This window comes from Micromys minutus (assembly GCF_963924665.1).
Source record: "Micromys minutus genome assembly, chromosome: 8".
NCBI classification, from domain to species: domain Eukaryota; kingdom Metazoa; phylum Chordata; class Mammalia; order Rodentia; family Muridae; genus Micromys; species Micromys minutus.
The window spans coordinates 10,911,841-10,937,150 of record NC_137977.1 but is presented as its reverse complement, the minus strand read 5'-3'; the positions used below and the strand labels follow the sequence as shown (position 1 = coordinate 10,937,150).

The window sequence follows — 25,310 nt, the reverse complement described above, 5'->3', positions numbered from 1 at the left end:
ATTGGTGTTTTGTTCAGGAAATTTTCTCCTGTGCCTATATGTTCTAAAGTTTTTCCTACTTTCTCATCTAATAGTTTCAGTGTATCTGGTTTAATGTGGAGATCCTTGATCCACTTACAGTTGAGCTTTGTACAAGAAGATAAGAAAGGGTCTATTTTCATTCTTTTGCATCCTGAGTGCCAGTTGTACCAGCACCATTTGTTGAATAGGCTGTCTTTTTTCCATTGAATGTTTACGTCTCCTTTGTCAAAAATCAGGTGACCATATACATGAGGGCTCATTTCTGAATCTTCTATTCTATTCCATTGATCCATATGCCTATTTCTGTACCAGTACCATGCAGTTTTCAGCACAATTGCCTTGTAATATAGCTTGAGGTCAGGTATAGTGATTCCCGCAGATGTTTTCTTGTTGTTGAGGATGGATTTCGCTATTCTGGGTCTTTTGTTGTTCCACATGAAATTGCACATTGATCTTTCCAATTCTATGAAGAACTGTGATGGAATTTTGATGGGGATTGCATTGAATCTGTAGATTGCTTTTGGTAGGATGGCCATTTTTTAAATGTTGATCTTTCCAATCCATGTGCAAGGGAGATCTTTCCATTTTCTGAGATCGTCCTCAATTTCCTTCTTTAGAGTTTTGAAGTTCCTGTCGTACAGGTCCTTCACTTGCTTAGTTAGAGTCACACCAAGGTATTTCATAGTTTTTGTGATGATTGTGAAGGGTACCTTTTCCCTAATTTCTTTCTCCACATGTTTGTCCTTTGAGTATAGGAAGGCTACTGATTTGTTTGAGTTAATTTTGTATCCAGCCACTTTGCTGAACTTGTTTATCATCTGTAGGAGTTCTCTGGTGGAATTTTTGGGGTCACTTATGTATACTATCATGTCATTGGCAAAGACTGATGTTTTTATCTCTTCCTTTCCGATTTGTATCCCCTTGATCTCCTTTTGCTGTCTAATTGCTCGAGCCGGGACTTACAGTACTATGTTGAATAGGTAGGGGGAGAATGGGCAGCCTTGTCGAGTCCCTGATTTTAGTGGGATTGCTTCAAGTTTCCCACCATTAAGTTTGATGTTGGCTGTTGGTTTGCTGTATATTGCTTTTATTATGTTTACTTATGGACCTTGGATTCCTGTTCTTTCCAGGACTTTTAATATGAAGGGGTGTTGAATTTTGTGAAATGCTTTCTCAGCATCTAGTGAGATGACCATGTGGTTTTGTCCTTTGAGTTTGTTTATATGGTGGATTGCATTGATGGATTTCCTTATATTAAACCATCCCTGCATCCCAGGGTTGAAGCCTACTTGGTCATGATGAATGATCGTTTTGATATGTTCTTGGATTCGGTTTGCAAGTATTTTGTTGAGTATTTTTGCATCAATGTTCATAAGTGAGATTGGTCTGAAGTTCTTTTTCCTTGTAGGGTCTTTGTGTGGTTTAGGTACTAGGGTTATTGTAGCCGCAAAAAATGAATTAGGTAGCATTCAATCTGATTCTATCTTTTGGAATAGTTTGGAGAGTATTGGTGTTATATCCTCAATAAATGTCTTATAAAATTCTGCACTGAACCCGTCCTGACCTGGACTTTTTTTTGGTTGGGAGGCTTTTGATGACTTCTTCTATTTCTTTAGGTGTTATATGGTTATTTAGATGGTTTACTTGGTCCTGGTTTAACGAAGGGATCTTGTATCTGTCTAGGAATTCATCCATTTCCTCCAGATTTTCCAATTTTGTGGAGTATAAGTTTTTGTAGCAGGATCTGATGATTTCTTGAATTTCCTCAGTTTCAGTTGTTATGTCGCCACTTTCCTTTCTGATTTTGTTAATTTGGATACTCTCTCTTTGCCCTCTAGTTAGTCTGGCTATGGGTTTATCAATCTTGTTGATTTTCTCAAAGAACCAACTCTTGGTTTTGTTGATTTTTTCAATGGTTCTTTTTGTTTCTATTTGGTCTATTTCTGCCCTAATTTTGATTATTTCTTGCCGTGTACTCTTCTTGGGTATATCTGCTTCCTTTTGTTCTAGGGCTTTTAGCTGTGCTGTCAAGTTGCTGATGTATGCTCCCTCCAGTTTCTTTTTGGAAGCAATCAGAAGTATGAATTTTCCTCTCAGTACTGCTTTCATTGCATCCTATAACTTTGGGTATGTTGTGTTTTTGTTTTCGTTGAATTCTAGAAAGTCCTTAATTTCTTTCTTTATTTCTTTTTTGACCCCACTATCGTTTAACAGAGCATTGTTGAGTTTCCATGTGTATGTGGGTTGTTTTAGTCTTTGTTGTTGTTAAAGACCAGCTGAAGACCATGGTGATCTGAGAGGATGCATGGGAGTATTTCAATCTTCTTATATCGATTGAGGCTCGTTCTGTGTCCAATTATGTGGTCAATTTTTGAGAAGGTGCCATGGGGTGCTGAGAAGAAGGTGTATTCTTTTACTTTAGGATGATATGTTCTGTATATATCTATTAATTTTAGTTGGTTCAAAGCCTCTACTAGCTTTGCATTGTCCTTGTTCAGTTTCTGTTTTCATGATCTGTCCATTGGTGAGAGTGGGGTATTAAAGTCTCCCACTATTATTGTATGGGGTGAAATGTATTTTTTGAGCTTTAGTAGGGTTTCTTTTATGAATGTGGGTGATTTTTTATTTGGAGCATATATGTTAAGGATTGAGAGTTCCTCCTGACAGATTTCCCCGGTAATGAGTAAAAAGTGTCCTTCCTTATCTTTTTTGATAACTTTTGGTTGTTAATTTACTTTATTCGATATTAGAATAGCCACTCCAGCTTGCTTCTTGGGGCTGTTTGCTTGGAAGTTTTTTCCCACCCTTTTACTCTGAAATAGTGTCTGCCTTTGTCTCTGAGATGAGTTTCCTGTATGCAGCAAAAGGCTGGATTTTGTTTATGTATCCAGTCTGATAGCCTATGTCTCTTTATTGGGGAGTTGAGTCCATTTATATTAATAGATATCAAGGAATAGTTGTTTCTGTTTCCTGCCATTATTGCTTTTTTGGGTTGAGTTGTGTCTGTGTCTTTTTCTTCTTTTAGTTTTCTTGTTTAGGAGTTTTTTTTTTTTTTTTTTTTTTTTTTTTTGTTTTGTTTTTACTAGGTTGTGTTTTCCCTCATTGTATTGGGTTTTCCACCTATAATTCGTTGTAGTACTGGGTTTGTGGTCAGATATTGTGTAAATTTTGATTTGTCTTGAAATATCTTCATCTCTCCATTGATGGTGATTGATAGTTTTGCTGGGTATAGCAGCTTGGGCTGGCACTTGTGCTCTCTTAGGGTCTGCATGATGTCTGTCCAGGCTCTTCTAGCTTTCATAGTCTCTGTTGAGAAATCGGGTATGATTCTGATTGGCCTGCCTTTATATGTTACCTGACCTTTTTTCCTTACTGCTTTTAGTATTCTTTCTTTGCTTTGGGCACTTGGTGTTTTGACTATTATGTGTCGGGAGGTATTTCTTTTCTGGTCCAACCTATTTGGAGTTCTGAAGGCATCTTTTATGCTCATTCTTGAGGGTAGGGAAGTTTTTTTCTACGATTTTGTTGAAGATATTTACTGTGCCTCTTAGTTGATACTCTTCTCCCTCTTCTATTCCTATTATCCTTAGGTTCGGTCTTCCCATTGTGTCCTGGATATCCTGGACATTTTGGGTTAGGAGCTTTTTGTTCTTTGCATCTTCCCTGGCTGTTTTTTCTATGTTTACAATGTTGTCTTCTGCCCCCGAGATTCTCTCTTCCATCTCTTTTAATCTATTGGAAATGCTTGCTTCTGTGACTCTTGATTTCTTTTTTAGGTGTTCTACCTCTAGGGTTATATCTTTTAGTGTTTTCTTTATTGTGTCAATTTTCATTTAAATTCCCTCTTCCATTCCTTCATCTCTTTGGTTCTGTTTTCCTCTAGTTCTTTGAGTGTTTTTCTTGTTTCCTCTTTAAAAGCTTCTGAATCTTTTTGCTTTTCCTCCTGTTCTTATTTAAGTATTTCTATCAGCATCTTGATGTATGATTTCAGGTCTGCATCTTCTTTATCTATAGTGTTTGGCATTCCTATGTTTGCTGTTGTGGGAGAGCTGGCTTCTGGAGTTGCCAGGTTGTCTTGGTTTTCTTGGGATATACTCTTTCGCTTTCCTCTTGCCATTTTGTTGTCAGTGATATGTTCTCGCCTTTCCCTTGTATCTGGTCTGTGTCCCTGGGTCTTCACTGGTCTAGGTGGCAGGTGGGCTGAGCCCTTTTCTATGCCTCAGAGTCGCCGGGTGGAAACAGAAGTTCCAAAGTTCTGTTCCTGGTCCCTGGATCAGGCAGGGCTGGGGGTGCGCTTACAGTGCTCACTCCACAGAAATCTCTCTGCTCCCTGGCTGCCCTGGTCTCCTACTCACCAGTCTTTAAAGCTTTAGGTGCTGCTGATCCGTGTGGTGGATGGGCCGCGCCCTGTTCTGCGCACTCATTTATTTTATTTTGTCTCTGTTTCAATTATATTTATAAAATGGAAGGTGGTTTACTACATGTAGAAATGCAAGTTTTTAAAAATGCTATCTCTTGTCTTATTTTTGCCCTGAGCTTGCTTTTTAATTCCATCTTGGTGGAGCTACAGTTCTGTGTACACATAAACTTCATGCCGTGGGTAACCTGACAGACACCATTTTGCTTTCTTAACTTTCTACTTGGTAGTTATTTCTGTTGCCTCTTGACTGTGCTCATTCTCTTCAATCCAAGTGATTGTTTCAGCATTCTCGTAGGGGTGTTCTGGTGGACATACGATCACCTAGGGTTTTCATTGCATAATCAAGGAAGTGGCCAGTGACCACTTAGCCAAATTCCTATGTGGCTTGTTCACTTTCTCCTCTTCCATTTCCCACCACATCCTGGTGATCCCCTGACCCCTCCCACCCTGCCCCATGTCCTACCCTTACAATTCTACAGATCCCCCTCTATTTCCTGTTTCACAACCACTGGCTGCTGTCATCATTATTGATTGATCAAAATGCAACTGGGGACAAGGACCTTTAGTATTTGGACATGCAGATTCTTGATTGGATCAAAGCATTAGAACCAGTTTTCCCTAGATTTTTTTTTTGTTGTTTTGAAATCTTTTCTTTCTCATCATTATGTAGATGCTTGTTACTAGCATTTTCCCATTAGAGCTGCTTGTCTTGCATCCCAACAATATGATTTGTTCTTTCATTTCAATCATTTCAAAGTATTCTACCTTTCAAGCTAATCTTCTTGTTCATTTCTTAAGAACGTGTTGCCTAATTTCCACGAGCTCATGTGCTTTCCAGCGTTTTTCCTACAGATATGTTTTTTTCTTTGCAGAAGAGATCTTTTACTTTTGTCCACGTGTGCATGCTTTTGTTGCGTGTGTGCTTGTGGAGGCAACGAGAAGGCATTGGTTCCTTTGCATCCAGAGTGCAGGCGGTCGCCAGCTGTCTGTTGTAGGTGCTGAGAAATGAACTGTTTCAATACCAATTAACCACTGAGCGAGCGATCTCATCAGTCCCTCCCGTTGATAAAGTCTAATTTTACATCGGCATTTTCAAACAATATAGCTTTGTAGGTTTCAATCTTGTTTTGTGTCCATAATATGTGTTCTCTCCAGGCAGCTGTTGTGTGTGCTTGAGAGGGATGTACATTCTTTTGTCATGGTGGTGCAATGGCCTGCTTGTAACCACTCTTCAAACTAAAGTGTCACTCACGTCTGCTGCTTCTTTCCTTTGTTCATAGCTGAAAGGAAGACACTGAACTCCTCCATTGTTGTTTCATAGTTATCCCTCCACTTATGCGAAGTTTACATCCATAGATTGAACAACAGTAGGTGAAAAGCATTTATTTTAAACTTGTGTTTGATCCAAACCCATGCAGACATCTTTCCTGTTATTATTCCATGGAATAGCTCAGTATAACAATGATTTTCAAAGAATTTATTTTTTGGTTATTTGATGTTTTGAGTCAGGTTTTATTATGTTGCTTTGGCTGACATGAGACTAGCTATGTAGACCAAGCCAGTCCTGAGTTCATAGAGATAAGGAAGAAGCCTTCATCTTCTCTCTAGGGCTGGCATCAAAGACATGCACCATCCACTCCCCATTTGCATAGGAGATTTGAAATGTCTGGGAATATCTATGCATCTAATATATAAATATCTTGCCATTTTGAATGGGTGACTTGTACTTCTATGGATGGACCCATAGGATGCTAGAACCATGCATTAATCAGTAAAATGGATGGTTCTACTGCTGTCTGCCATGCTCTTTCATTAGATGAGTACTTGCTTTATATTTTAGGTGCAGTGTTCAGTGTGCATTCATTTACAATATTGTATTCTTTTGATCATTATTTCCTTTATAATGTGATACTGATTTTTACTTTTGGTGACCATTCTGTTGTGTCTGATGCACATGGTGCCACTCATCTCATTTTGCTTGTCATTTGCCTAGTTTTAAACATAATCACCTTTAGTCTGTATGAGTTCTGTATTTAATACAAATCTATCATGGATTGATGATACGTGTGGATTTGTCATTCTTTCAGTGCACCCATTCAGCCCTTTGAATTTTTATTGGAAAATTTAATCCATTCCTATTTAGGATAATTCTTTATGAATAAGGATTTATTGTAGATTTGTTCATTTCTTCCAGACTTTTACATAGTACAGAGTATCTTACTCACAAGCCATCTTCATTTATGCCTTGGTCATTTTTGTAGTCCGGGACTGTTTTTGTTTATTTTGTTTTGTTTGCTTTGTTTTGTAGTTGCTGGGCAGCTTGCAACAGGCATGTCATAGTTATATTATTTTAAGCTGATTACAGCTAAGTGTTCAGCGTTGAGCTAATACTAAGGTAATGCTGGAGTGTGACGGTAGCCTGCTGGGGTCCAGTTCCAAACTGAGAGTATGATTCTTCTCTCTCCCTCTAAGCTCCGCTGCCTGGCTCTGGGGAATACTGGTAACATATAGTCTGTAATGTAAACTGCCATTTCTGTTTCTACCTTCCTGGTTGAGATTTTCTTCCTGGCTCTGTACCCCATACACATGGTACTCTCTTACCCCAGCACCACAGTTTTTAATGAAGGCTTTTACTTAAACTAAGGTATTGTTTCCATGATGAAATGACTGTGGGGGACTCTTCTTTCTCTTTTTTGGTGTTCTCACTGTTGACAGTCCTGGGAGCCTTAGTTTTGAAGAAACTGAAAATGAGTAATGTTTATGGGTGTTTAACAAATAAAATAGCATATGTGAACAGCCTTCCATGGAGCCGTATGTCCTGCACCTTCTGCTGCTGTGGGCTGTGTGTCCGAGCAAAGCAAGAGCAACTGGAAAATCCTCTGAAATCCTGCTGTTAACTCCAGTACTCCCGAAGGCTAACAAGAGTTAAAATTCCATATATCAGATGCAGCATGCATCACAGGCTTTTGTTTTATGTTGAGCTGTTGTCAAATAGATTTCAAGTTGATTTTTAGCAAGAATGAAATAGCTACCAAGCACATATTAAGTGCTTGTATTAAGTTTCTCTGTAAAAGTTTAAAAAAAAAAAAAGGAGGCAAATTCTTGTGTGAATGCGTATCTAGAAAGAAGCTGATCAGGAAATAGAGTGAAAGCAAATTTTAGATGTATGTTTTTCCTTTACCTGACTCAGGAACAAATCGACCTAGTTTGGCAAATGCTTTCAACCTGTTCTTCTCATTTCTTTCATAATATACCTGTATTTTGAAGCAGATAGTTCACAATCTATACATCTTAGCTTTAAGTACATTTTGAAAGTTAGGGATTTAGGTTCAATCTTAGTGTTGAATTTTACTTACTTGTATCTGGCTAATTCACAATAGTGTTTAACATACGCTTCTTTCTTATCTTTGGGTTTTTATTTATTTTTTCTTTTTCTTGTGTATATTTTTGAGGTTATAATTTTATTACACCATTCTCCCTCTCATTTCTTTCATCTGAACCCTCTCATATACCCCACCCATTGTCTCTGAAACCCATGGCCTCTTTTCATTAACTGTTATTGCATGCATGCATGTATGCATATATACATATTTAACCTTAAATATATAGGCTGTGTTCATATAATATTATTAGTATATATGTTTCAGGGGTCCTTGTGCTTCCCTGGGGACAACAACCTTTCTCTCTTGACTTTCCTTGGTTACCTTTTTATAGAGAATAGGCCTCCTGGTTGTTACTCCATTTTGTTTGCTGTGTTCACTGGTGTATTCCTTGTTTAGCTCATGTTTGGGCAGCCATGCTGTTTAAGACTTTATGGATATAGCTTCTGATGTTACTGGGTAATACAATCTCACAGCAAAGTACCTGATCCTCTGACTCAGTGGTCTCTGAGTAGTATTTCATAGATATATTTTTGGCATAGGTCTCTACAACTCAATTTGATTGTTTTCACATTTTTAGATTAGATTCCATGTGTTGTAAAGAGAAATTTCCTTGGTAAAAATTGAAGACAACGCTTATCTGTGGATATGAGAAAATATATTTAGATTAGTATTAGAGATCATGATAACTTAGTAAATTAGTGGTTGTACATTCTTTTCCAATAGCCATGATTTTCCTAGCACTGAGTGGTTGGTTTCCCTCTTTACTAGTATGGTCTCCCTCTTGTTGAACAGGTCTGAGGACTCATTAGAGAGCTGTTCCATTCTTTCTTTTAAGAGGTGATGGGTACCCTGAGTTAAGCAAACTGACAGTAGTGTCAAGCTCAGATTTTATGAGCTTTGTAGTGTTAGATTTCAGTATATGTTTCTTCTTCAGTCCTTTGCTCCTACTGTGGCATGGTATAACAAAAGAAAGGACCTCACGAGTAAAGGAATCAGCAGAGACTTTCTCTCAGTGATATATTGGCTACTTAATTTCTTTTCCATACACTATCTTGAAATAAATCAGTGTTTTCAACAGCTAAACATATACCTTAGAAACTATGTCACACATTTACATCTAATCTATAACTCAGTTTTTTTCACTGTCTTTTTTTGTGTCGGTGATAGAATATTGGAAGAAACCTAAACGTCTGCATCAGATTTCTTAGTCTGAGTTGGTACAGCTCATACAAAGAGGCTTAAAATCTATCCATTTTACACTGCAGAGTTATTTTGCTTTAGTGATAGAAACACTTCTATTGAAATGTTAAGATTAAGCAAATCATCACAACAGGAGTATCAGTTACTCCCTAAGTGAAGATCGTCCTTCTGAACATAAAGTTTTGTAGAAAGTATAGGAAATACTGCTCTGGCAATATGAGATATTGTAGACATAAATTATAAAAGTTGAATTACAATAAATCATCTATGTGGCCCAAGCTCATTCCCAAGTGTGTCATTTTTTTTTTTTTTTTTTTTTTTTTTTTTTTTTTTTTTTGTGGAGACGATAATTGATGGCTGCAGTATATCCATGATTTTAACTTTTATTCTCTTAAAACGTTTTAAAGCAATAATGGAGAAATTATCAGTATGCAGAATCTAAAGTCCGTTGCCTCTCACAGAGTCTAAATTTTAAAATGTAGAGATGAAATGAGCCAAAATTTGATTGTGCTATGAGTAAGTGTAAAAAGAAATATTCGATAAGGATGGAAACCCACGAGAATATCCACCCACTGTGATTATTTTCCTAAAAGCAATGCAGAAACAAAAAGCATATATCTACCCAGATGCAGCCTACAGTTTGTCCATCAAATGGCATTGTTGGCTGTTATTAAGAGTCATTGATCAAGCTGGATAGATATTTCTGGAAATGATGCATGGTTTGCCGTGCATGCTTTCATTGTGCTTCCTGCCATATTGGAATAACGTCTGATTGGGAAAGACAGTGGTGATGTTGGTGGGATCCCGCTCAGTCTGCTCCTCTAGTAACACTCACGTTTTGTGAATCCTTTCAGATTTCAGAGAGCTACGCCTTCCTACCAAGAGAAGCGGTGACACGGTTTCTAATGAGCTGTTCCGAGTGCCAGAAAAGAATGCACTTGAACCCAGATGGAACCGATCACAAAGGTAGCCACAGTGCCCGCTAATAAGACCTGATGTCATTTTCTTTATAAGATTAATTTGTATCTTACATTTTTATGAAAAACATGGAAGAAAACAGTTCAACAAGTTACATCCCTTTATTTATTTAAGTAGGGTTCAGTGGATTCTGAACACCCACTGAAAAAGTAATTCACGATCCATTCCTGGAAGGCACTTTCAAGTATACAAGTATCTTTTAGAAAATGTGTGTCTGTGTGTGCGTCTTAATTTTCAGCATGGTATTATTTCATGATAATTTAGATAATACACTTAGCAAGAAAGTTCAACACTGAAAATGATCTTTCAAATCTACAGATTCTTACTTCCAAAAATCATAGATTACATGAAATGCCTTCAATTAAAAATTTTAAAATGACAATTTGGCTTTAACATTTATTGAAATTATACAGATACTTTTCCTAAGTACTGTTATCTTAATAATTTAGATTTATCTCATAGGCACTTTTAAGATTCTGCCATGGTTTGAAAGATAAGTAGCTTAGATCCTATAAGAAAGTAAAAAGGAAACTTTTTTTACTCCCAGTAATTTACATATAAAATAGTTGTGCTTTGAAATATTTTTAAAGTGCTTAATTGCCATAATAAATTTATTTGTTATTGCTTAGGATAGTTAAAGGCCACTGCTTAGGATATTTAAAAGTCACTTTATAGTGACATATAGTGGATTTGTCCATGCTGTTAAATTGGGCCAATACCATTTGTGGAAATTTGCATGCTATATTTTATGCAGTTCATTTATAGAGCTTTCAGAGTTTTCAGTCATTAATGTGCTGAAGACTGTATTTAATTAAACATACTGGCTCACGCTGAAGATGAAGCTGGAGCACCGTGTTGCATTCATCACAGGCCTCAAATGTTCTGTTGCAGATAACGGAAAGCCTCCTACACTGGTGACCAGCATGATCGACTACAACATGCCAATCACCATGGCATACATGAAGCACATGAAATTGCAGCTGCTAAACTCACAGCAAGATGAGGTAAACTGGAAACATATATGATTGCATCATACACAAATGAGAACAAAGCTCTATACCCACAACTAAGGGATTAAGTGTGGTGCCACATGAAAGCTGTAATTTATATGTCCTTGGGACCTCATTGTTTTAGAAAGCAATGATGCCCACATCCTAGATGCAGAGATGCTGGATGAATCTGTTTTCCTTAGTGCTATATGAGGAAGTGTCTTTTTCTTCACTACATTTCCACCGAGGCAGTCTCAGCCAGGAGCTAAAAAGTCTTGAGCATCCAAGGACAGGGAAGCTCTGAATCCATCTTCTCCGAGAAACTGAAACTGAAAATCCAATTTAAGATGATTTCAAATACAACCGTTTCTCTATCAATCACATTTATATATTTTTCAAGTCTTTTAAGGTTTTTTTTTTCCATAGAAGTATCTGACTGTTTTAACATCAAACTAAATATTAACAATACTGTAACACAAATTTAAAACACAAAGGGTAATTTTTTTGGTATCACTGTTATTTAAAGCTTGATTTTTATAAAACATCAAGATATGAGTTTTTTTTTTTATTACAGAAATTAAGCAGTATCAATGGTTTCATGAGTTCAAGATATATACACCAAAATATTTAATCACATATTTCGACATAGGGTCTATATAAAGAGAAATGTGTTTTATTATTGCGTTTCTTGGGTTCCTCCTGGGCTTCCCATAGAGTCAACCAGAGTGAGCGCTGCACATTATTAAGGAAAACCAACAGATTTGTTGCAGAATCAATTTCTTTTAAAATGGCCATTGTAGATAAAAAACCTTTTAAAAAGCTAAGTACTTCGCCTAATGATTTAGCTAGGAAGAATCTTGACCAAGATATAAAGAAGCATCTAAATATAAATACAGCAGGTTTTACGTAATGAGGGATGGTTTGTGCACCATCTCTTCAGTCATTGATGGGGTATTGTAGGCCACCATACTCCTCACTTTGTGGCTTGTGGTTGTAAATGTGCATAGACAGACTTCTTCAGAATTGACAATAAATTTCTATTTGATTTTTTGTTTATACATTTTAATTTTTTGATAGAAAATTTGTCACAATTTCTTTAAATTACTGATATTTTCATATTTCAGAATATATTTTAATACATCAGACATCAAGTGTGTTTATTGATGTTTTCTAGAAGTCATTTTGGTAATAGAATTTAAGTGTGTGTGTGTGTATGTATGTCAATTTTCATTTGTGTATTTTTGTGTGTATTTTTGTGTGCTTTTGTCAGGTTAAATGTGTGTATGTCTCTATATGTGTGTGTGGCTGTGTGTGTGTGTGTAAGTATGTGTGTGTGTAGATATTTGTATTCTTTACAAAAAAGCAAAGGTTTAGTCAATGTACTGTAGGAGTTAAATAAATGTTTATCAAGTAGTCATCATCATAAAGAGTAGAAGCATTCCTATTTTCTGAGTTGGAAATAGACCTTCAAACTAATACGTTCCTTCTGTAACAGGATGTGTATTTAGATGCTTACTTTTTAAAACCTAGATTTTGTAAAACACAATTTAGGCCTATTAAAATAGACTTTTGGACACTTTATTCATAAAATTTAATATTTTTGTTTTCTCTGTACTTGACTAAGTTTTCATCTTGATCAGTAGATTTTATCTGGTGTTCATTCTCTAAGAATAGCCACGTAGTGTGTGTATTGCATTAGATAGTACCAGAAAACTAACAACAATTGAGTCTGTTCCCAGGAATGAAGTGACTGGCACCCCAATCACTGCAGAACTGAAAGAAGGAATAACACCTCATAGAAATGTGAAAGCCACACAGTATTTGTAGCTAATTTGGAGGTCAAATACACTTAATTCAGCCCCAAATTATGATTAGCTTCATACCAATCATACAACCTATGTTTTAAAAGTCCTTTTGGTTCTAAAGCATCACGCGCATTTCGAACTAAAAAGCATAGCCCTCAAAAATGATAATTAGAAAAATTATCCTTGTCACAGTTTGAAATTATTAAATTGGACGCATACTGTTAAAATATTCAAAGAAATTACTTATTAGAGTATTTATAAAATTTTAGAAAAATATAACTATTACAGGTTTGGGAAGCTGAATTAGATAAGCATATTGAACTAAAATGATGAGGTAAATCTTCATTAAAAGTTGTATTTAAATTTAAATGAGCATTAATCCAATAAATTCACCAATATTTTCTGAATGCTTTCCAATTATTCTTAGAAATGAATTAACAAAGAGTCTGTATTTTTGAAGCATGTCTTTCAGTGAGGAGTTAAGAACAATAAAGAAAATAAGCAGTAAGACAAGGCACGTTAAACATTGCTAAACTCTATTAAAAGAAGAAAGGAACATCAATAAGGAATTCCTTAAAAATGCAAATCAGCTGTACAGAACTCACTTCAAGCATCCGAGATTCTGGATTCGATGATAAGATTTCATGAATAAATGAAAGGAATAAATGGATAAATGAAGATATGTGTGACATAATTTGAAGAAAACTGAAAGAAATGTGTGTTGTTACTTTCTATTGCTGCAATAAAACAACCATGACTTAGGCAAGTTATCAAAGAAAGTTCTTGTAGGTTTCCCAAGAAGGATGAGTGTCATAGTTTCAGGGTCAGAATCTATGACAGCCCATGCAGGGAAGGAGGAGCAGATAGCTGAAGACTGTCACCATGTACTGAAAACACCAAACAGAGAACACACTAAGGATGGCACATGGCTTTGAAAGCTAAAATTTATCCCCAGTTACACACTTTCACCAGCAAGGTTACTCCTCCTAAACCTACCAGAGCTGTGCCATCAACTTGGAACGATGTGTTCAAGCAGCTGAGTCTCTGAACAACATTCACTACCACATTCTACTTCTTGGTCTCCATAGGCTCATGCCAATACCATAATGTTAAATGTATCTAACATCAAAGTCCTCCATAGTCTTTCATTTTCAAGACTGATGAGATGTTTAAAGTCCCTTCTGATACTCAAAACTATCTTTTCACTGTAAGCCCCTGCAAAATAAAAAAGCTAATTACAGACTTCCACCATAAAATACTAAAGAATATACCTTACCAGAAAGGAGGAATCTGCTCATAGTAGGAAGATATTAGACTAAAACAAGACTGGAAGTTAGTAGATAAATTGCTAAAACTTGTAGTTTCATGTCCAACGTTAAAGAACTTGAATGTTTCTGTCCTTCCAGCTTTGTTTCCTGTAATGTATTTTTGCTTTTTGATCTGGGAGAGTTGGCTTTATAATGGACCACAGAAAAGAAGTCTCAATAGTAGGAGGTGAATGGTGAGGGGGCCTACAGATATATTCCTGTTTCATCCCATTTCCTCAGGTATAAAGGAAGCAACAGTAAGTTTGTTGGAGAAGTTGTCAGAAGTTTAAGAAAAAATGGAGAAGTTGAAATTTAGTTGTTAAAGAATGAGGACATTTGATTCATGATCAGATACATTTATAAAATAAAGGGCACACTTAAGATTATATTTATTTCTGTGGGGGCATATGTAGAATGAGGAAGATGGAACCAGTTAATTAAGTATCATAAGAGATGAACCCATATACAAGGGCTTTAGCCATTTTATGAAAACCAAATTCACCACTTACTGAAGTTAAATCAAGACCAGATAAACTAAGCAGCCTTATAACCTCTAATAAAATAGAACCAGTCAAAAAAAAAAAAAAAGTCTCCCAACCGCAAAGTACCCTGAGCCAGATGGTTTTATTGCAGAATGCTGCCAGGCCTTCAAAGAAGAGCTATTACCAATACTCCTCAAACTATTTCACAATATAGTAATAGAAGGAGCACTGACAAACTCATTCTATGAAGCCACAGCTCAGACACTCAACAAAAAAAAAAAAGAGAACTTAAGACTGATTTCTCATATAAACATTAATGCAAAACTACTTAATAAAATAGTTGCAAACCAAATCCAGAAACAAATCAAGAACATTATACATTGTGATCAACTAAACTCAGTGCTTTAAAAGATCAGAAATTCATGGCAGATGTGCTGGTTGTTTTGTTAATTTGACCCAAACTTGGACATATCTGGGAGAGACACTTCAATTAAGTAAATGCTTCCATCCGATTGCTTGTAGGCAAGCCTATCGGGCATTTTCTTAGTTAATGCTGATGTAGAAGGGACCATCCACTGTGGGTTGTACCATCTATGGGTAGATAAAAAAGCCAACTAATCAAGCCATGGGGAACAAGCCAATAAGCAATGTTTCTCGTGGTCTCTGTTTCTGTTCCTCCTGCCTCTAACTTTCTGTTCAGAATTTCTGCTATGACTTTTCTTAGTGGGATATGGCTTGAGATGTATAAGCTAAATAAATCCTTTCATTGCAAAGATTGTTTTTGGTAATGGTCTTTATCACAACAGTAGAAACCAAATTAAGGCCAATAGTTAAATTTAACATAAAGCTTACAATCCAGGCTGGAAAGATGGTTCAGTGGTTATGAGCACTGGTTGCTCTTTCAGAGGTCCTGAGTTCAATTCCTAGCAACCACATGATGGCTCACAATCATCTGTAATGAGATCTGATGCTTTCTTTGGGTCTGTCTGAAGAAAGCAACAGTGTACTCATATAATAAATAAATAAATACATAAATCTTAAAAACATTATTTTATAAAAGCTTACAATTATATGTCCAAACTTCTAAAAATGTATGTTGACAAAGGTTTTATCTGTCTGTCTGTCTATCTATCTATCTATCTATCTATCTATCTATCTATCTATCTATCTATCTATTATTTTTTAAACAGGGATTCTTTGTTTACCCCTGGCTGTCCTACACTTGCTTTGTAGACCTCACAGGGATTCATCTGACTCTGCCTCCTGAATGCTGGGATTACTGAGGTTCACCTCCACTCACAGCTAAAAATGTTATTTAATGATTATGAATATATACTGATTAGCTACAATGTCAAGGCATTTTACAGTCATTTCACAGAACAAAGAACATGATTGAAACTTTGCGTTTAGCTCTTTAAACACACACATTTTATATATTATATAAATTGTGTAGAAATAATTTTACTCAGGTAGATCTCAGCAGCTGTGTTATGTACAATAAATACGTGATCTGGCAGGATAGTTAAGTAAGTAAAAGGTGTTTCATGCCAAACTCAATGAGTTCTGTCCTCAGGATGAAGGCACAGCATGGAAGGAAGCAATGCAAGTGCAAGCTGTCTTCTGACCTGACAATAACTGCCCAAAATATTCATGAACCAATGATAAATAATTATAACATAAATTATAAATACATTTATGGTTATAAATCAATATATTATATATAGGTAATAATTATAAATAAAATAAATAAGCCATTAAATAATTACTTTTAATTACTAGTTTTAGGGTTAGAAAAGTGTTTCAATGGTTACACCTCATAACCATAAAGTCTGACAAGTATGGTTTCCATCCATATCAACAGAATTCAGAGATAAATCCAAGAGAATCACTAGGGTGAGATGGCTTACAAGAAAGGACTGATAATATGAAGAAATTGAAGCCTGAAGGAATAAGTTCTTAGTTTGTTAAAAAAAAAAAAGACACTCACAAACCTAACAGCATGTTTTAATTAGTAAAGAATTAATTAATTAATTAATTTGGATAAGCAATAAGAACTTTGAAGTAAAATGATAAATTCCTAGCTTCAGTAAAATTGGAGCAATGTATCCTAGTTTCAAAGCGACGTTTCCTTAATGAGGGGTGAGGATTAGACTTACCAGTGGAAAGAAGGTAAAGTTTAGGTTGTTGTTGGGGAATTATGCTAGCTTAGTACATTAGTGGTTGTAGATTCTTCTCTACTATGTATAGCAACTGAATAGTTATCAGGGTTCCAGTACCATATATGTTTTCCTCTTGTTGAATGGGTCCTACGTGCAATTAGACAGCTGTTCATTACCCTCAATGTATACATATTTAGTGTGCTGGTAATTAATGTGGCAATAGGTGTCATAGCTGTGTAGGCCTGTTAGTTGCCTTCTTTCCTTGGACGTTTGCAAAGTCTCATCCTTAATCAATAGTCTAATAAAGAATGCTAAGAGTTGAAGAAGTAGTCTTCCCTAGGAAGAGCACAGCAACTCATTATTCAGTACTATATTCTTATTCACTGAAAACATAAAAACAAGTAACATTATATATGCACCAAACTGGTTATGTTTAAGAAAGTTTTTGTAAATAAACACATTCATGAATTTAACCAAAAATAATGAAAAAAGAGGCCATCAATTTGAAAAGAGCAAGGAGAGGTATATGGGCAAATTTGGATTGAGGAAGGGGAAGGGAAATATAATAATTATTATATAATCTCAAAATTAAAATATACCAGTTTCTATATTAATTGTTTACAATTGACTTTTCCTTTTTTATTGGATATATTTTATTTACATTTCAAATGTTATCCCCTTTTCTGGTTTCTCTCCATCACCTTATACCCTCTCTTTCAACCTCCCTCTCTTATTGCTTCTATAAGGGTGTTCACCTATCCACCCATTCCCTCCCTAACACTGGGCCATTGAGCCTTGGCAAGACCAAGGACTTTTCCCATTGATTCCAAACAGGCCATCCTTGGCTATATATGCAGCTGGAGCCATGGGTCCCTTATTGTGTGCTCTTTGAGTGGTGGTTTTCTAAATTAACCAATTGCTAGAGAATTTTGTCACCTGACTTTTAGTGAATGAGTTTTACACAGTTATATGGAAGTCCTTTTATGAATTCAGTGCTCTGCCTATCATATAGCTTCGAATTATTTATCTACAAATGATCATCTACGCTTCTAGGAACCATCTATCATCCCTACATTATCTATCTATCTATCTATCTATCTATCTATCTATCTATCTATCTATCTATCTATCTATGTGTCTATTATCTGTCTATTTTTCTGCCTATCTGCTTAACTATCTGTCTGTCTGTCTGCCTGTCTACCTACCTATCTATCTATCTATCTATCTATCTATCTATATATATATATATATATATATATATATATATCATCTCATTCTATGTACCTAGCATCTAAATGTCATCTATCATTTATTTATCTAGCATCTCTCTGTCTACTTATAACTTATTACATATCTATTATCTATATAGTATATATTCTTTATCTATAATCTGTCTATCATCTTTATTTGTACAATAGATTAAGAGTTTATTTATTTGTATCAAATACATATGTCAAATCTATGCATGTATCTTCATTTATACTTGGAGTTCATCCTGTTTGTAGATGAAATATTCTTACTATGTTATACAATATATCCTTATAAATATGCACATGTGCTTATAAAATTTACCAAGTCATTTTGTTTATAGTAAAACTTAGATTTTCCTTTTTATTATGTTTTATGATCATCCCTTAATGACAACTATTTATCAAGAATAGTTCAATATTAAGATAATTCCCAAATTACTTTTTTAAAAAACACATTTTGCAATGGAATACACTGCACAGTAAGTTGTTTGAATGTCTAATTTTTAAAAACATTTTTTGAAGGAAGAATTTCATGATTTGTTGTTTTACACATCTATTACAGGTATCATGTTTTATAGAGGCTGATACTCATTTATGAACTGGCTAGCCTCTCATTAAGCACATAGGCAGAACAGTTACTTTTTTACACACAGTTAAATTTTACAGTGTCTAATCATATTTTCAAACCATTTCAGGACGAAAGTTCAATAGAAAGTGATGAATTTGATATGAGTGATTCAACACGCATGTCTGCCGTGAACTCTGACCTCAGCTCCAATCTGGAAGAGAGAATGCATAGTCCCCAGACTCTCCCTGGCCAACAAGATGGTAAGCCTTTCCTCACGAACAAGCGAGCAGACAAAGCAGTGAGACCCAGCAGTGAGTAAGAGTCTATTAAAATCACAACCTCCTCTTCACTCTTGTGTCCATTAAAAAAATCCGTCTCTATGGAGACACTTTTTGGGCACTCAGGTTATGTCATCCACTTTATTATTTTTAGATTGAAGTACTCTTTTCAAAATTAAAGTGTTAGACTGATTTATAAAAAGATGTCAGTTATGAAACCCAAGCACATCCATGTTTTTCTTTTCAAATATAAAATGTGCTGCAGTTGTGAAGTTGGATAATTATGATAACGTTTTCTGGTGTTGGTTTCTTGTGCCATCATTTATATTTGAGAAAACAAAGAATTTAAAGATGGTTCAATTTTCTTTAACCTAACAGCCAAGTTCCAAATATAAATGACACAATATTAAAGATAATTTTCTTAAAGAAATGCTACAGGAGGAAATGACTTTGCTGTGATCTTGAACTCCTCTGTTGTTCAAGGGGAAAGGAAGGTTGTTATTTCTATTTTTCAATCTCAGAAATATTCCTAAGTCTTCTCTTTGTTTAATTTTGGAATAAAGCTGAACATTATAAAGTCAATGGATGGCCAACACTTCAGGCCTGATATCCTCAAGGAACTTCGAAGCTTTTTGAAGACTTTGTATTAAATTTGATGAAGATTAATACAATGGCAGGTATAAGATTAAGCTTTATAACTAGAAACCAAAGAATTCATTCAGTTTCTGATTTCAGTTTTGTAAGTTGGCATTGCTCTTTTGACTGGTAAGTTTTTCACTTTATCTGAAGATAGGAAAAAGGTTTTCTTGACATTTTTTGTGTGTTGGGGGGGGGACCTGTTCTTTAAACCTAGTTTTAGGGGTTGTCAGTGTTTCAGGTGCTGCAGTCTGTACACACCAGAAAGACTTAAGGCATCCGTAGTTTTAAATATGTGAACATCCCTGTCATGGGTACTTCTCTTTTCTACATATCTGAAGAGTTTGAGTGGAGTGGAAGTTACAACATTGCAATTTATAAGAGAAGAGAACTTTGAGTGGGACTTCAAGGTTATGTCTGATTTGCTAAACAACAGCACAGTTTTTCAGTACAAAAGCTTTCATTTGGGAATACTATGAAGAAATTCTTGTCACTTTACTGTAAAATAGATATTCCTCACACAATAATGGTGTCACAGAATAACACACACACACATACACCAGAAAAACCCAAAATAGTCCACACACACTGCTCAATTCTTTGTTAGTGGACTTTTTCTATTTGATTCTTACTCTGCTCATACATAATTCTGAAGAAAGTAAAGAATGTTCGTCTCAGGACTGTGTCTCTAACCATGAAAACTCATCACTATTTGATTGAAATTGCCAGTTGTGTTTTATGGCTAGAGTAGAACTCATGTCATAAAGTATATTTCGACTTGAGATGCTATGGAACAATATGGAAAACACCCATTAACTTTAGTTAGAGCTTCCCCAGACTCCTCCTAATCCCCCTTTGATGCCGTAGGAATTCTGCTTTTTGCTGTTCACTCAGTTTTCTTTGGCATAGTCTCTCCTAGTCCACCGATCCATTGAGAGGTTTTTTTCCCCTCCAGATGGATTATTAGAATCAGCACCCAATACTAACATCACAAGCTCTTTGCTTTCCCCGAGAGACCCTCTCCAGTTTCTGCTCACAAGTGTTGAGTGTATTTCTTAGCTTTATACACAATCACCACTTAAGAGAGCAAATCCAATCATGTTATCTTCAATCCCATCTGCATCGAACGAGCCCCCAGCTTTCTTCTGCAAGCTCTTCTATCTATAAGGAAATATCTGCTGATGCCCACCTCCCTCTATCCGTCTTCTCCTTACTAACATTCCTACCTCCCTCTATCCATCTTCTACTTACTAACACTCCTACCTCCCTCTATCCGTCTTCTACTTACTAACACTCCTACCTCCCTCTATCCATCTTCTACTTACTAACACTCCTACCTCCCTCTATCCATTTTCTACTTACTAACACTCCTACCTCCCTCTATCCATTTTCTACTTACTAACACTCCTACCTCCCTCTATCCGTCTTCTACATATTAACACTCCCTAAAGAACTTTCCATGTGAAGCCACATTATTTTCTCATTCATGACCCTTTCCTCTTCTAAATTTCAGAAATTATTAATTTATAAGTGTTCTTCCACCATGAGTTTCCTGTCATGTGCTCCAGTTTAAATTTGTCTTACTTGTTCCATCATTTAAATAATTAAGGTCTAGCTTTCCATTATAATTATGGTTTGTAAAATGAGTTTTTGCATGTTTTCTTTCCTTTTCCCTGATAATGGTATTCTCTTAAATTATCCATGCCAACATCACACTGGGCAATTCCCTTTAACCCATGAGTGCACCCATGTGCATTCACACACTCATGTGAGCACCCCTATACACACTTGTGCTACTTTATCATACTTGTTTTATAACTAAAGTATGCTCTTTATCTCAAGCTGTTCATACCTCATTGCTTTCTTTCACATGTAAATTATATACACATATGTGTATATTAATACATTTGTGTATATAAACTATCACCCAGTGTATATAAATATGTGTGCTGATGTTTGTATATAATGCTGAGCAAAAAAAAATGAATAAGGCATTTTAACAAGCATAGACCCAACTCATGAATGATGTGTATGAAAGACTATTTTGCTTTTCAAAAATTAACATTTTAATAATAGAAATTTCAATATTTCTCTTGTTTTTAAGTCTTTGGATGTGTGAAGAACTAAGTCCTAGTTAGCTTGGGATACGTTAGTTCTTTGTGGATGGTGTACATTAATCTTTAAACAGTATAAGAAGGTAAGGACTTGTGGTATAGCCTGTCTAATGTTGGGTGAGCATCCTGATGTGGGCCCCGTATAGAGTTCATGAGGCAGAACTTCTAATCCTCCACACTGTTGATCTCTGACTTGTTTTTGGTAAATATCTAGCAGCCTCTTTCCAACTATTGATTGCATAGTAGTACACCTTTTCTCAGACAAGTGTACCATCTCCAGATATGACAATGGCATCCTGGCTTGGTAGGGGTGCAAATGGCTCACCAGTCACAAATGACTGACATAGGCAAGGAAGAGGAGTCTGTGCAGAGAGAGGATGACCAGCAGAGGAGAGCCCACAGGGAAAAGAAGAGCTTGCGCCACCGTAGACACACACAAGCATAGGAATGCTCTTTGATTCTCATTTTCCTTATAGTGATCACAGTCCCTACAGTGGGCTTGACAGAGGGTTGTCTGAGTGAGCAGCATTTTCAGTATTAATAGGATATAATTTAAGGTTCAAAAGATACATGTGATAGCAAACTGTGCAAAAGTAATACTTCACGGTGACAGAGCAAGACCTTTGTCTGTACACATCCATCTTCTGTGCTGAAAGCATTGGGAGAAACCCTGGGTTAAGCTATTGCAAAAATTGCATAAAACTTCAGTTTTGCTATGTATAAAATCTTTTGTTGTCATTGTATGTTTTTGCATGTTGTTTCGTTGTGACATAGTTTCACACATCCCAGACTAGCCTTCAATTCCTAGTCCTTCTGTCTCAGCCTCACCATGACCAGTTAAAACTTAAACAGACATGATTGCTAAAATCTGAACAACATTTTGAAAGTCACAGTAAAATGTTCTTTTTTTCTTTAGCAAGAAGTTAAAATACTCACCAAAGAGGCTAAAGTAGGAAGTTGTGGCTTTTCGAAATTCCAGAAATTGTAACGTAGGCAGGTTTACATAATGTCTCTATTGCGCACCATGTACAATGAGAATGAAGACTTAAAGTTTTTCTTTTCTGTTTCTATTTCAATATGGTTATCATAGATCTAAAATCTCGGCATCAGATTGTGGTGTATTGGAGACAGGGAGGAAAGGTAAGAGAATGCTTTGCCCTGGGTTAGATAATTAAGCAACAGTCTAGAGGCCTGAAACCAAATGAAGCGTTCATGTGAAGGTATTTCTAGATCGGCATAGAACAGGAAGTTTCTTTTGCTTATTTGATTGTCATCTTGCTTCCCTCCCTCAGTAAAAATATAAAAGAGAAGAAACACATAAACCATGTTTAAAACCACAGCCAAACATATTTAAAATACATAAAAGTAACAGTCTTTGCATAGGAAACCTTCTACCCTTAATTTTGGTTTAAAGAAACCACATTGCAGCATTTAAACAGCTTAATAGAGTTAGAAGACCATCTCTGGGTTAAATTCACCTCACAGCTCTGCCTACCTTGACTTTGCTCCTGTAAGGATGTGCTCCTCAACACTGCCATGAAACTTAGGGAGCTTGTGAATACAACTTTGGTATGCAATGACTGTGGCCTGCAGAGTTCCAGGAAACATGTCAGGATCTAACAGCCCACAGCCTTGCGAATCCAGAGACAGCTGTTTGTTAAGTTTCATGCTATGGCATCCATTTAAATAGATTCTAAGTAAAAAAAAAAAAAAATGCCACCCATAGGTACTTACCTTTAAATCTCAGACCCTGCATTTCCCGAAGCACTCTCAACAACATTTGCCCCCTGAGTCGTTTCTTGGTCCTGAGATGCCTGATATATCTGATCCTTGTTTTCTGAAGTTGCCTAGGACAGGGGCATCAGCCTTCCGGACAGACATGAAGCTTTGATTTACTCAAGCATTTGATTCCCTTTGAAAGGGTCAATTGTTTTTTAAAAAGCCATATATGTGCTTTTCTAAATTAAATACTGTATGTAAACCACTCGGATATATCTTACTGCCTTCTAAGAAGAGAGTTGTACCTGATTCAATTTAAAAAATGGGGTACAGAGCTAAACAAAGAATTCTCAATTGAGGAATATCAAGTGGCTGAGGAGCATCTAAGGAAGTGCTGAACATCCCTAGTCAGCAGGGAAATTCAAATCAAAACAATGCTAAGATTCCATCTCATACCAGTCAGAATGGCTAAGATCAAAAACTCAGATGATAGCAGATGCTGGGGAGGATGCTGAGAAAGAGGAACACTCCTCCACTGTTGGTGGGGTTGTAAGCTGGTACAACCACTCTGGAAACCAGTTTGGTGGTTCCTCAGAAAATTGGACATAGTCCTACCTGAAGACCCAGTTATTCCACTTCTGGGCATATACCCCAAAGATGCTCCAACATACAATAAGGACACATGCTCCACCATGTTCACAGCTGCCTTATTTATAATAGCCAGAAGCTGGAAAGAAACCAGGTGCCATTCAATAGATGAATGGATACAAAAATTGTTGTATATTTACACAATAAAGTACTACTCAGCTATTAGAAACAATGACTTTATGAAATTCCTAGGAAAATGGATGTATCTAGAGAATATCATCCTGAGTAAGGTAACCCAATCACTAAAGAACAGATATAATATGCAGTCACTGATAATTGGATATTAGCCCCAGAAAGCTCTGAATACTCAAGAAACAAGTCACAGATCATATGAAGCTCAAAAAAAGAAAGGCCAAAAAGTGGAAGCCTCAGTCCATAGGGAAAAACAAAACAAAACAAAAACAAAAACAAACAAACAAAAAAAAACCAAGTGTATAGCACCCTCTCAGAGTGTGGTACACCTAGACCTTATAACATTAATAACCCAACAGCTAAGAAGATAGCCTTGTGGCAATTTTTGGTATTTAAAAATCATTATGTCTAATCTATACACACTAAGAAAACTTTGACTATTTCCATGTAAATGTTTTGTTTTACATGTACTTTTTGCTTATGATTCAACTTAAAAAAAAAGAAAAAACAACAACTGTTATATCAGATTATTTCTCTCTTTTTGTAGTCATGGAGAGCTGTTGGTTTTCCTCTTTTTGCCTTCAACATGATAAATAGGGCTGTCCCAGGAAGTTGAGGAACATCCTTATGATTATTTGATCTTAATATTTATCAGCTTTAAGATTTACAACAGAAATGAATGTTTTTGTTCTAAACACTTTTCTATGATGTTGGTAGTAACTTCATACACGTAGTGTTTGTGGGTTGCCTTTTGACTGTGGTATAACTACTCAGACAATACTACAAACTGGAGGTTTTACTTCAAGGCAAATATGATTTTGTGTCATGTTTGTTATAGTCACACAGAGACACATATTGAGCAATGTATCACCAGATGGCTGTATCGTCCTATAGACATCAGCAAGCTCTCATACATGAAGGCAGTTATGACGTCACTGAAGGATCGACTCTTCTGGAACATGCACCATCCCAATATGTTCTGCCATCTACTGAATGTTATGGAGTTTATGGCTATCACTTCATTACTGGATAAAGAATTTCTTAACAGTATCTGCGAGGACACATGCATGAGGGTGGCATTGTGTAAACAAAGCAAAGGGGAAGAAAGTCCTACGGGATAAGTTTTCAACAGCTACATCATCTAACTAATGTTAGCTTTAAATATATTTAGTAGGCAATTTTTAAAATTCAAGAATAGATTTAATAATTCTCTTAGCATTT

The 25,310-nt window shown here is 36.0% G+C and overlaps 1 protein-coding gene across 5 annotated transcripts in view; it reads left to right on the top strand.

Moving 5' to 3' along the window:
* The window catches only part of NOL4 (nucleolar protein 4), a gene marked incomplete at both ends in the record, with an annotated part of 321,302 nt that overhangs the window by 99,012 nt on the left and 196,980 nt on the right, over positions 1 to 25,310 (top strand). For all 5 annotated transcript variants that reach the window (XM_080920148.1, XM_080920146.1, XM_080920144.1 and 2 more), the window contains 3 exons: positions 9,879 to 9,990; positions 10,894 to 11,006; positions 18,690 to 18,822. In XM_080920148.1, the coding sequence (XP_080776274.1) occupies positions 9,879 to 9,990; positions 10,894 to 11,006; positions 18,690 to 18,822 (358 nt within the window). The remainder of the gene's footprint in view (positions 1 to 9,878; positions 9,991 to 10,893; positions 11,007 to 18,689; positions 18,823 to 25,310) is intronic.